General features: G+C 47.3%; 1 protein-coding gene across 6 annotated transcripts in view; it reads right to left on the reverse strand.

Annotated features, from left to right (window-relative positions):
* ZCCHC2 (zinc finger CCHC-type containing 2) overlaps positions 1–6270 on the reverse strand; it is a 49491-nt gene extending 43221 nt beyond the window's left edge. For 3 of the 6 annotated variants that reach the window (XR_010883373.1, XM_067290956.1, XM_067290954.1), the window contains exon 1: positions 5158–6269. Coding sequence is in view for 5 of the 6 variants with exons in the window: in XM_067290956.1 (XP_067147057.1) it covers positions 5158–6126 (969 nt within the window). In the remaining variant the exon portion in view is untranslated. Of the gene's footprint in view, positions 1–5157 lie in introns of all 6 variants that reach the window. The other 3 variants (XM_067290957.1, XM_067290955.1, XM_067290953.1) reach the window with 1 other exon arrangement.
* Positions 6271–13524: the final 7254 nt, after the last annotated feature.

Consider the following 13524-nt stretch of genomic DNA (forward strand, 5'->3'; position numbering starts at 1 on the left):
CTCTTATTTAAGCCAGACTCCTGAAGATACACTTTCCCTTATACTCATCTCTATGATATTTAAAAGGATACACACATGAGTACACAGCAGTTTCAAAATGGAATTGTCTGTAATTTTGTTCTCCCAGACAGACCTCTTTGATTTAAAAATTAAGTTCTAGTACTTTGTTCTGCTGCAAGTCACTGAAGATCAATCACAAAAACAAAGTACTCTTAATTTTCAGACAAAATATCCTATAAATAGACTCCTACTAAGCAAAACGTTCTGCAAATAGAAATTTTTCCTTTGTTTCTAAGTAGACACTTTCTCTGAAAAGAATCCACCAGCCAGCTAACTATAATACTATTCAGCAAACCATTATCTCCAGGAGATTGCTTATTTCAATAGAACCTTAGTTCTATTACTGTCAAGCATGCCTGACTAAACATTCCAGTGTCTAATGCAAGCCGTATTATATTACCACGTGCTCAAATCCCCTTCAGGATCCCGACATTCTAATCTTACATCTTTAAGATGGATAAGATGGAGTGAGATGGACAACGAAGAGGAACAGCTTTGATACTGCACTTATTAAACAAATATAATCAGCAAAAGAATTAAGCTGTGTGTTCTGTTACTTAAATGGATACATAGTAGTGATATCAGTAGACTTTTTGCACATTAGTAAGTTTATGTTTTATGACCACAGATGTGAATACTGCTAATTTATCCTAATACATCAACTCTAGATTCAGAATTCATATTCTGCACAGCCCAATGTACTAATGATTTTTTTTGAGTAGTGTTATTATAAACTACCTCTTTCTTTAAAAAGCTGCAAATAGTATCAGGTGTTTCTACTGTAAGTAAACAGAAGTATTTCAGAACTATTTCCTAAAGAATCAAAATTTACACAATTATAAGGCAATGCTACCTCTGCTCATCCCACTGCAGCACTCTTTCCTCCAGAAACTTTTGAACCTATCTGCCAGTTCCAGCTGAATTTGTTAAAAGGGATCATTGAGAAATGTTAAGTTCCTAAGGGCTCATTAAAATTAGAGATCAAAAAGAGTAGCAATCCTCTTAGTCCTTTACTAAGAAACTACTTCAGTGGAAGCTGAATCTTACCAGATGACAGAGGTTCTATCCAGGAAACATTATCAACACCCAATCACAGGAAAAAATAAACTGATGTTTGCTAACAAAGGCATCCAGCCATTAGACAAATTCTCTGTTGGTAAACTTGAGTTCTACTGCTCGTTATAGCTATGTATTACAGCACCTAGAAACCTCAAACAAGCTGTTTTATTAGACATAGTACATGCAATAACATAGCCCTTACCCTCAAGAATTCAAAATCTGAATTGGACAAATAAACCATCCAGTTCAATTCCAGACCTAAACTCCATCAATTTTATAAGTGGATTTCACATCACTATCCTTTGCAATAGGCACATACTGTTTCATGGGTAATGCGTACAAGAGTTCTCTTGCCTAAAATTTTTGCAGGTAGTGTTTTGTAAACAAGCATACCCCACAACCCACCATATTTTGGTCTGAAAACATCTTCAGACAGTTCAGAAAGGCTGAAGACACAAGAGTTGAGAAAGCCTGGGCGCATAAAGAAGGGAAAGATCAGACCTGAGCTAACAGCTACTCAGTGCAAAACTTACTGAGCAGTGGCTCTGTTCAATAAACTGCTTACGCTGCAGACTGTCTACGAATGGGGTGCCTTTGCGGTAAACCCTTCCTGCAACGACCCCAGGGTCTTTCGTCAGTGATGTCTCTGCTGGTTTCCCCAGCGCTCGGGGCAGGAACAGCTCCCCGGAGCACGGGCTAACGGCGGGCGGCCGCTAACGGCTATCCGGGGCCCGAGCTCCCCCCCGCCGCCGCGCGCCTCGCACGCGGCTAACGCGCCCAACGGCCGCGCCCCCCGCCAGCAGCGCAAAGGGCAGGTGAGCCCCGCCCCCCCAATCCCCCGGCCGCGCAACAGGACGGGTGGGGTCGTGCGCGCGCGGCGTTGACGACCCAAAGCAGTGGGCGCCGGCAAGCCGCCCTCCCATTGGGCGGCCGGGGCCCCCTCCAACCTTGGGGAGCCCCGGAGAGGCGCGTGACTGGGCCCCCGCGTCGCTACGTCGGTTCAGAACGAACGAGACCCTTCCCGTTATGCAACAGAGGGCGCCTGCCCCCTCCCCCACCCCCAGCCGAATGGAGAGGAAACCGCCCTTCGTGCACGTGACCAGCGGCGCAGGCTCCGCCGCCGCCATCTTGAATGGGGGCGGGAAGCGCCGGTGATCATTACTCACCGCATCCCTGCGCAGGGAGGGGTCTGGCGGCGCGGCTGGCCAGGGAGCTGCTCCCTTCCCTCCACCGGCACGCGGGGGGCACGGGACGGGGGCTCTGCCCTCACGGACCTGGGAGGCGCCAAGATCGAGCCACCTCCCCGCAAACAAAGCGAGAGGTCATCCCCCCCCTCCCAACTATTCTCAGGCTAGGAAAGGGGAGAGACATCTTGGCAGTTAAGGGTTCCCCTCCCCCTCTCTCGCTGTGAGAGTTTCTTCTGCTTTCGCCCTTGGAAACTGGCTGTCTCTATTAATGGGGAAAGAGAAAGGGGGGGGGGGAAATCAAATTCCCTACGTAAAGTGAGCACGGCTTCCCCGCCTCGTGAGGGGGCTGAATGAAGCATGGAGAAAGGTGCAGCCCATGCCTAACATGACAGGAACCGTCTTCTCCAGAAACTTCCTGTGTGACCCTGTGGCACAGTAACAAGGCAAGCATGCGGGTCTGGCCCTCAGTGACACAGTCCATGCAGGCAGAGCCATTAGCTTCCAGGGCACTACTGGGAGGGATGCAAGGCACTGCTAAAATCACAAAGGCAAGTGAAGTTATTAGTGCTGCAAAGTTGCTGGCTATAAGACCACAGAACTGGTTAAAACCAAAGAGAAAGCCCAACCCTTCTTACCTGAGGCTGGTAAAAGAAAAATTTAAGAGGTCTTTATAAACCACTTTAGTTCACAAACTCAGAGTCCTGAAGGCAGGCACTTAAGTTACATAGACTAGAGGAGCATAAAAAGCATGTGGACACCTGGCAGGGTTTTAAATCAGGTCCAATTTAACAGTACAGCTGCATTTAGCCAGGGAAGTCTTTAACCACACCACTAAATGCATTCCCTCCAATGTTTTATCTGCCAGGGTCCCACAGTCTGTATGAATGTGAACTGAAAACACACAGTCCACCAATCCCTCCACTCCCAGCCAGCCATTATTTCCCAGAAGAGGCCCTGCTGTATTTACAATTTAACTATTAGGAAAGAAAGAAACCTACAGAAGGGATGCCGTTTCAGTCCTGTGCAGACAATGTGATGTGTTTGTTCAGCCAAGCAGATCTGGGACTTCCAGCATTCCCTCAGTAAATGAAACCACTACAACTTGGAACACTGCTTTTAAACTGAGGCCAGAATGCTATACAAAACAGACTTCAATGAGAGTTCATGAGAGTCTGAGCTCCTAATGCATTTGGTGGGACATACTGAGCAGTTATATTGATGTGCCAGTTTCAGTAAGTATGTTTCTAGTTATTAGCACTTTAAACACAGCAAGAACAGTGTCCAGCCTTACCACTTCCTGCAATCCAACGCTCTCCTTAAGAGGGACTTCCAGGATTCATTTTGGTATAGCTAGACCTGATGCAGGTCAGTAAGCCAAAATAAACACTTTTTGGAGTTGTGCTATGCATTCATTATGATTTCAGTACCATAACATCCACCCACTAGTTAATGACCTGCCAAATGTGCTTTGGCCTTTGAATGATACAAGCATTTACTTAACGTATTTGAAGTCTTAAAAATTCATTCCTGTCTCCTCTGTGTAGTCCTCAAAAGCATATCCTGTCTTTACCAAATAGAGAAAGGGGACATTCCTTTAGTATTGAAAGCCATGCGATAACAGTTTTTTCTAGGAGTGGCTGAATTTGATAGCACTGTAAGTAAACTGAAAAAAACCATTTACAGTTTTGTGCCTCTTTCTGTTAAGCACCCAGTGAAAATCTGATGTGTTCAGTTTAACAGTCTATCTGCATTATAAATATCTATCTTCCAAGCCCTTTCTTCCTCTTTGTATGAGAGGCCATCTATAGACCAAAAACTGTAGAGCTCCAAGGTGACAACTTGGTTGCATAAATATGGGGCAGATTTTAAAAGAAATATTCATCAAAAGGGCAGGAATGAATGCCACTGGGGGAAAATATCAGTTTATATATAGCTGCTGCATATGAGAATACTTCAGTGACGCTCACTGAAAGTCTTCATTTTCATTCTCTGTGACAGCCACCTTCTAGCAACAAGTGGGACAACTGCTTTCAAGATGCACTTTGCCGTTTCCTGACAGCCACCCAGAAATTAAGCTTTTCCCTGAACAGAAGCTCAGGTTGTGACATTTTAATTTGCTCATTTAGTAAAATGACTACCACCTATTCCCAAAGGTCTTCAGCCATCTTATAGAATGGGGCTTTTCAGAGAACCAGTCTTACAGACGCTGACCCTTGATTATAGCCCTGATCCTTGCCAAGTCCAAGCATAAGTCTCATTTTCAGGGGAAAGTAGGTTCTACATATAAATTATTTCAACACATTCCATTGTTTTAACCCACTGGAAAAAGCACCCTTAGGCATGTATGTTTCCTATCTAATATTATTATATTTTTAGAAGTTCAGTCAAGCTGCTGCTTTTACTGTTCAAATGCTGGATCATATGACTACTTTAATGGCCTGCGACATACAAGAGAGCTGGTCAAGCTTTGGAAAGCCTTTGCATCCTGCACTCTAGCAATGCAGGATCCAAAAAGCTGTGCATCAAAGCATGGCAGGCTGGAAAGAGAAGTCCCCCCTCCCCCCCAACTCTACGATATCATAGGCACTGTTACATCACAAAATGAAATTCCAGTGAGACGCTCTACACCTGCTGGGGGCAGGGGAGGGGGTGTACGCTATCCTGGGAAGGGGGAAAGCTATGATGGGCAACAAGAAAAGACAAGAGGGGCCACATCCCAATCAGGGAGGGGATGAGGGCTTGGAGGAAAGAGGCCACTTCAGTTCCTGGCAAATTGGGAGGGGGTGAAGGGAGAAAGAGGAAACTGCCTGAGGAGATGGTGCTGCAGGAAGAGATCAGGGCATGGTGTTACCTGGGCTTGGTGGCGGTTGAAGGCCTCCTCCTCCTGGTCCCCACATAAGGCCCTCCGCAGCCGCTCCAGGTGCTCCCTCAGGGTGACCCGCTGGTGAAAGGAAAAGGCCGGGTGCAGGGAGGCCATGGTGAAGAGCAAGAGCAGCTCCTCCTGCGCGCCGAAACCCAGGCCCTGGGCGGCGGGGAGGGCAGCCTGGCCATTTTCTGCAGCCCCGTCCATCACAACCAGCACGTCCTCCTCTTCGGCCCCCTCCTCCTCGGCAGCGCCCGCTTGGGGCCGCCGTGCCGGGCAGCTCTGCAGGATGGAGTCCACTTGGGGCAGGAGGCGGTGGAGGCGGCCGGCGGCCTCGCGGTTCTCGGAGCCCAGCAGGGCCAGGTAGACGATAAGCTTGGAGCGCACGGCCGGGTCGCGGAAGTCGCCGAGCTGCCCGGGGTCGCTGAGCCCGTTGGCCTTGGCCTCCGAGTCGCGGAGGCAGTGGTAGTCCTTGCGGGCCAGGTCCTCCAGGCAGGAGCCCAGGAACCGCAGCTCCAGCGGGTTGCACAGGTCCAGCAGCCCCACCATGAACTCCAGCCGCTGCGCAGAGCCCAGCACCAGTCCAAACCACTCGTACACCGTCTCCTTGTCCGTGCGGGCCGCCGCCGCGCCGGGCCCGCCGCCGCCGCCAGGAGCGGTAACGGCGGCGGGAGGCGGCGGCGGGCCAGGGCCAGGCCCAGGCCCCGGCCCAGGCCCAAAGCCGTGCAGCTGGCTGGGCCGCTCCAGCCCGCAACCCCGTCCCGCGGCGGCGCCCCCGCGGGTGGGCGCCCGGGGCACCTGCTGCAGCGGGATGTGACAGTCCAGGACGCCGCTGGGCTCCTTCAGCCCCAACCCTGCAGCTGCCGCCGCCTCTTCCGCCGCCGCCGCCTTGTGGCTTGTCTGCTTCAGCGGCAGCTTCATCTTCAGCATCCTCAGCCCGGGGGGGGGCGCGAGCATCCGACGGGGCCCGGCCCCGGCGGGGGAAGCGGCGCGGCCGGGGGCGGCGGTCAGGAGGCGCCGCTCATGCTGCCGCGGCCCTGGCGGCGCTGGAAAGGCGCGCGCGGCGGCGGCAACAGTCCCGGTGGCGGCGGCGACTGGCGACGGCGCGCGCACGCGGGGGGAAGGCGCGTGTGCGTAAATGGGAGGGGGCGGGGTGGGGGAAGGGCAGGGAAGGGAAGGGCAGGGCAGGGCAGAGCGGGCCGCGCGCGCGCGGCAGCTCCCGCAGCGGTTCCCCTCCCCCCGCCGTGCCTGTGTGCGCGTGCCCGGCGGCCCCCGCGCGCGTGCAGCTCCCGAGGCGGCCGTTGGCGCTCGCCGGCGCGACCCGAGCCCGAGTTGGGAGTCGGCGGGGGGAGGGCAGGGGGATAAGGGCGAGGGGGGGGCGGGGAGAAGGCCCGGCCCGGCCTATCAGGGCGCGGCTCGGCGGCGCGACGTCAGCGCCCTCAGGAGCGTGCGCCGTGCCGGTCGCTCTCCTCCCCCTATCTCCCCCAACCGCCGCCGGCCCGCGGCCGCCGCGCTCCGCCCCGAGGCGGGCCCGCCGCAGGGCGCCCGGCGGGGCCCGGGCCTGCGGCGGCGCGGCCGAAAGCCGCGACGGGCAGCGGGGTGCCGTGGCCGGCCGGAGACGCTTCTCCTAGTGGCGGCGGCCGGCGTTGCGGGGCGCTTGGGGGCGGGGGCCCCCTGCCCCCGCGGCCTGGCCCTGGTCTCCTCCTCGCACCTGCCCAGTGAGGCTCGTTACGCACGCAAACGGCAGCAGCTCAGCCGTTGGCCGGTGACCAACCGCGGGGCAAAGCCCCCTGTGTCGTGGCGAGGCAGCTTGTCTTGGCTGACCGACCAGTCCTCGCTTTGCAGATAGGCGTGGAGTCGCCCGTGCAGCCGTTGGGCTGGGCCCAAACCCGCGCTGCACTGATGGGAGAAGAGTGCAAGTTGCAAAAGCATGGCTGCTCCAAGTTTTTACTAGGCTAACGCAACTGAAATGATTACTGTTGTAAAATGTCTCATTTTCATTTTACTAGCTTCTGTAATGTCGTGCAGCTTTCCACCAGCCCATTTTGCAGTAGGGAAATGAACATTACAGAAACAGTATGATAAAATGCCTGAGGGATAGTCCCTCAAGAAATAGCAGACTTGCTTCATTCTCATTTCCCCTATTTTGTTCCCAACTGTTGCCATCAACTACTCCATAAAGAGTCTACAATTATAAGATTAAGCAGTTCTCTGACTAATCAGAAAGTTGCAATACTTCCTGCTTCAGTTCCCACACATTTACATGAAGCCAGTATATTTGAAAACAGAATCAAGCCCATGGCTTGGAAAACAACATCATGAGTGAAGAATAAAATGTGCTTTAATTAGAATTATGCAAAGCAGCATCCCTAAACTGCTTACAGTGACAAGCCACCAATGCTAACCCCAACCTTATCTATCTGTCCAGAAGCTGATCTTGCTACAGTGAAAGAGCCTATTTATTAAACAACTAAGTAAATGTCAGGCAGATTATAATAATCTTGCATACATCATTCAGATTTGCTGCAGAACATCAGTATAATTTTGAATGTTGGTTATAGACCAAACCACATCCTGATTTTTTAATACATGCAGCAAGCAAATACATTTTACTTCAAAAATTGAGTGACTAACGTTTAGCTACCGTATATTAGGTTTTCACCTGCTTAATGGTTGCTTTGACCTCTTCTAGCAACAAAAATGGACTTGAATCTGAATAGCTGAAGCTCTCCTCCTCTATTAGCATTACAACACTGTTGTTGCTGTCATTATGGCCTCTTCCAGCACTAGTGACAAGAAATGTAGTGCGGAGTGGGAAGTTGCTCAAGTAGTACAGCTGGATTCTGGATTGCTAGCACAGTTCTTTGCTGATCCCCAGACTGGGAAGGTGAAGAAGAGGCATAAAAAGTCCCATAAAACCATTTTTATCCTCCTTTGTTGTGTGCTTTTCACTGATTAGGGCCTGGCTGGACCCATGAATTCTTCTAAATCTTTGCAGTTATTAGGCAAAGAAGTTATCATAAAACCCCAGGATAATATTTACTTACATTGTTGTTATGAAACAGTAATTCTGGAATTAAAATAATTATTTTCATATTGTTGTTATGCTTCTTTTTTCAAAGAAAAATAACCTGGACTATCACAGGGAATGTGCCAAGTTGGAATCATGGAAGCGCAGAGACAAGCCTTGAGGTTTTTGCTTAATAATTTGAATGGATATTTTGTCTTAATAAAATTTGTGGAGTCAGAATTACAATGATATAAATGCTAGCAATAACATTTCATACTTTAACAATATGTGGTTCAATAAAACATGACATAATAAGTGAAAAATATTCAATTTTGGTGGGAGGGAAGAAAGGAGATGACGGAAGGTTCACCAAAGCATTCATAAATCCACAAAGGTATGATAAATTGCATGTACATAAGGGTCATTCAAGGACTAGTAATGGTTGGAAGGGCGCTCCCTGAGTCCAGAAAATGCTTAAGCATGTGCCTACATCTGTCCCTATTTGTGATAGTTCCCAAGCTGATACTTAGCTTCACAAATAGACTTAAGACCCTGATTTACTCAGCCCTTTCTAATGTTCCTTTTTTAATGTCTTCAACTATGAAACTTGAGAAAAACAGATTTGAGAGATGTGAAATCAGGAAAAAAATAGGAAAAGGATTAGAACGAGAAAGCAAAAAGAAGACAAAGTTATTTTAAATGGACTTTAAAGTATTTTGGTAGCTCCAGGAGGTGGTAGCAAGAAGAAACAGGATAACGGAAGGAGAACTGAAACTTAAGTGTCCACATGAAATTAAAGTGAAACTCAGAGCTGCAAAAGGAAAAAGAAACCAGGGGTCAAATGTATGAATACTAACAAGCCAGCACAACAGGAGAGTCTACTATAAAATTTGACTCAGTCCGTGGCAGCTGCCCTTGAGATTTTTTAATCGGATTTTCTCGGTCAGCAACGTATGAGGGGGGCTGGGAGGAAGGACTGTGACTCCGTGCGATACACACCATACACTCATGGGAAACAAGGGCAAGTCACTCAAGGCAGCTATGTGCTAGCTAGTTATGGTGCAGCACATAAGGAGCTTCTCTGCTAGCTCATACCATTGGATAGCATAGGAAATGCCTAACTGGAGCAGCAAATAAAGCATAGCTTTCATTCATCTTTAATGTCTGTTGGGCCCACACTCATGCTGATTTAGGGTGAACATGATACAGAGCCTTAGGGGGAGAAAAGCATCTGTACTCTCTCTCTGCATCGAAAGCCAGGTGGACTCTGGTGCAACGTGGAGCAGCCTGGGGGGAGGCAGGATTGCACTGCCTGTTTGAGAGCCCTGAGCCGCTGCCCTGGCAAGTGGTGCCGGTTTGAGCGCAGCAGAGCTCCTGTCACGCATCCCAAGCCACGGGCAGCAGAGGAGCCACACAGAGCCAGACACCATGGCAAAATGATGTACTGCTCTATCACAACTGATTTGCAGTAACAGGGCTAGAAACTTTTCTGCAACTTCTCATGACCTGCTGTCTTTCATACCCACACCTTAACCCTTGTGCAAAGGTTTCAAAGGCAGGTAGAGCCTCCCAAGTGCAGAGAGGCTTCAGCACTAGCCTAAAAGTGTTATCACTATTGCTAGACCCCTCTGTGAGCCTGGCTGCTGCAGGCTGCTGGCACAGCTTTCCTGCATAGCCGTGATCATCACAGTCTGGATGAATAAGCTATGGAGAACACCCAGAGAAGTATATGCCAAGGCGCCCCTGTTTCTTGAATGTTGTATGTTACCATACAGTGTACTGACAGTCACAAACAACGTGTTTTTTTAGTATAACAGCTTCTCTCACAAAATTCTTACAAAGAGATCATCAGCATTGTAGCATTTTTGTTCACCAGGCTTAAAATATCTCCAACAATGCTTTAATAAGGGAGAAGGTCACTGGACTGAATGCTTAAACTAAAGGAGGAAATAACAAAGTAACCTTCAACACTATCCACGTACCTTTCTTTTGTTTTCTATTTTTTCTATTTTTTCACATTAGCCTCTGACCAAGGCAGTCAAAGTTTTTCCATTAATTTCAGCAACATATAAAACCAGTTTCATAGTTTTTATTTGTTTGCTCCTTAATCACTGCTAATGACCTATAAACCTGGTTCATAATGATGTGAATGAGGTTAATCTGCAGCCTGAGACTCTGATAGGGAAGGTGTAGGATATATATACATATATATATATATATATACATGTTATGGAAAATTAGGCTCGCCGGCCTCCGTAACAGGGTCCGACCCTAGGTTCCTGCTGAGGCAGAAGTTCGAAGTCAGATTGGAGAGAAATAAAATTTAACAATACACATGTGGTAATTACAGCTCGAGCTGGGTGCCTCTGAAGAGGGACCCTGAACAAAGAAATCCCTGCGCAATTATACCCTTACAATCTAAATTCCCCACCCCTTAAGCGATAGTTTGGACCAATAGTAATAGTTAGGTCTGGGTTCTTCCCCTTCTTCCTTGGGCCCCTTCATTGTCTCTAGGCAGGCTGCTTCTTTTCTTATCTTCAACGTTGGCTACTCCTGCTGTCCGTGTTAACTTCTTTATCCCTCCAGCTTGAACCGGCTCTGGGGCCCCCTTTTACTTATCTAAGTAAAAGTTCACAGCCTGAGGCCTAAGGTTTCAGCAAATTTAGCTACTAATGCTAAGCAAGTTATGCTAAGCAATTAATTCTAGACAGCTTCAGTCCAATATTCTCTAACAGTCCTCCCTTTGTTTTTATTAAGCATCCCTGCTAATATGTTAAGCAGAGTTCTCGAAGCCTTTTGAGGCGTACTATCACTCTCCATAATCTTATGTACAATATGGTTGTAAGCAATAGGCATAACATGGTTAAACTTAACACAACTACTACTGGGTGCAACATGTGATTATAGATCCCTGTTGCAGTTGGTGACCATCCCAGAAGAGTCTCCCACCAATGATATTCTCCATCCTTCTTCACTCTTTCCAAGATGTGGTGTATCTCTTCTGTATCATGATGAATGGTGATTAGAGTTTTTTGTCCATTATTTCGGATGCATTTTAACAGTTGACACAGGTCATCATGTTGTAGTAGTTTCTTTACCAATGTAAGATTCATTCCGATGGGGGTAGGTGATAAATCTTGACTTAAGGTATAATTAGATTGTAATAATTGATAAGACACAACAGGAGGTGAATAATTAAAGCCACATCCCATAATTTTGGTAAAATTACAAACACCAATATTTGAGTGATTACTTGTGTCTACAGTAATGTTATCTACGAATATAAGATTACAGAGGGTTCTCATACAAACACATCCTTTTCCAATATATACAAGTATAGTTTCAGGGGTTTCATCAGGATGTATTTCAAAATGACAAACATTTTGTTCAGTATCAAGACAAATGTCTTGAGCTTTGACAGTGTTTCTCTCACAAATAAATATATATATATAATTTTAAGATTTTCAAACCTTTTTTGCATACCTAGAACATACTGGGTTAGCTGTTCATCTCCGTCCAACAGGCTGGTCTTAGCTGGGATATAAGTTCCTGTAGCCAATTGATGCCCAAATAAGACTTCTGCTGGGGATAATCCTACCGGTTGTATAGGGGTTGTTCTAATTTCCCATAGCACTAAGTTTAAGGCATTAGGCCATTTGAGACTTGCCTGTGTACATACCTGTGCTAACTTGATTTAATAGTTCTGTTCATTCTCTCAATTTGTCCTCAAGACTGGGGATGATAAGGTGTGTACAATTCTCTATGAATTCCTAGCATTTGATATAATTTCCCTAAAACTCCTGCTGAAAAGTGAGAACCCCTATCTGAATCTATAGTTTCTGGGACTCCAGACCTAGGGACAATTTCTTTTAACAAGGCTTTAATCACTGCAGCAGTATCTGCTTTGCAGGTAGGAAAGGCTTCCACCCATCTGCTTAGTTGATCAACTATCACAAGGAGATGTTTAAATCCTTCTGCTGCTGGCGTGTCAGCATAGTCAATTTGTAGATGCTAGAATGGAAAATAAGCCCATGGGCGGCCTCTTCTGTTAATCTTTGGATAAGTATTGTTAAATTTTTGGCAAGTTGGGCAGGTTGTTTTTATGCATTTCGCAACCACATGCACTCGGGAGCTGCCCAGGTTTGTAGAATACATGAGGCGACAGTCAATGCTCCTCCATGTCCATGATCATGATATCACCTAACCATAGAAAGTAAATACCTTAAGGAAAGGAGGGGCTTACCCCTGATAGTCCAAATTCCTTTTTCATCTTGAACCACTTCACACTTTTTCCAGTTCTGTTTCTTCTTCTGTGGCATATACACAGTCATTGGGTGACCCAAAACTACAGGTCGTGTTTTTCTAGTAAGGGCTGCTGTAGCTGCTATCGCTCTGATGCATCCTGGAGTGCCTTTGATTACCGCATCTAGCTGGGTGAAGTAACAGGCCACTGGCTTGCGGTGAGGACCTAGTTTTTGAGTGAGTACTCCACTTGCTACTCCGTCATTCATGAACAAATAATTCAAATGGCTCACTATAATCTGGTATTCCTAGAGCCGGGGCTGAGACCAACACCCTTTTTACAGATGTAAAAGCTTTCTCTTTTTCTGGACTCCAGGTCAAAGGCTCTGTCTCCTCTGTTTTTGTTGCCTCGACCAAAGGTTTGGTAAACTCTCCCAACCCAGGAATCCATGGCTGACAAAATCCTACAGCTCCTAAAAATCCCCTAAATTGCTTTTTTGTTATAGAACAGGGTATATTGAGAATTGTCTTTACTCGTTCTGGATCAATTAATCTGTGTCTTTCCTTCAAGATAAGCCCCAAATATTTTGCCTCTTGTTAACACAGCTGGAGTTTGGACGGAGATGCTCGATGCCCTTTCTCTGCAAGAGCATTACATAGAGAAATAGAATCTTTCAAACATGTCTCGTAATCTTTACTTGCTAATAACAAATCATCCACATATTGTATTAACACTGAATGTCCTGGAAGTTCGATATCTGCAAGATCATTTTTAAGTATATGCGAAAAAAATAGTCGTAGACCCAGTAAATCCCTGTAGTAGCCTAGTCTAAGCCAATTGTTGTCCCTTCCAAGTGAAGGCAAAAAGATCTTGGCTGTCCTCAGCTACCGGTATACTAAAAAAGGCTGCCGTTAAATCAATCACGGTAAAATAAGTTGCCCAATGGGGTATCTGTGGTAATATAGTTGACGGGTCAGGAACTTCTGGATGTGGAGCAATTACATGTTGGTTTATAACTCTTAGGTCTTGTACAAACTGATACTCTGGGTCGCCATTCAGAATCCTGCCTGTTCTTTTTAACTGGCAGAATCGGGGTGTTGTA

The sequence above is a fragment of the Apteryx mantelli genome, chromosome 2 (genome assembly GCF_036417845.1).
Source record: "Apteryx mantelli isolate bAptMan1 chromosome 2, bAptMan1.hap1, whole genome shotgun sequence".
Taxonomy (NCBI): Eukaryota; Metazoa; Chordata; class Aves; order Apterygiformes; family Apterygidae; genus Apteryx; species Apteryx mantelli.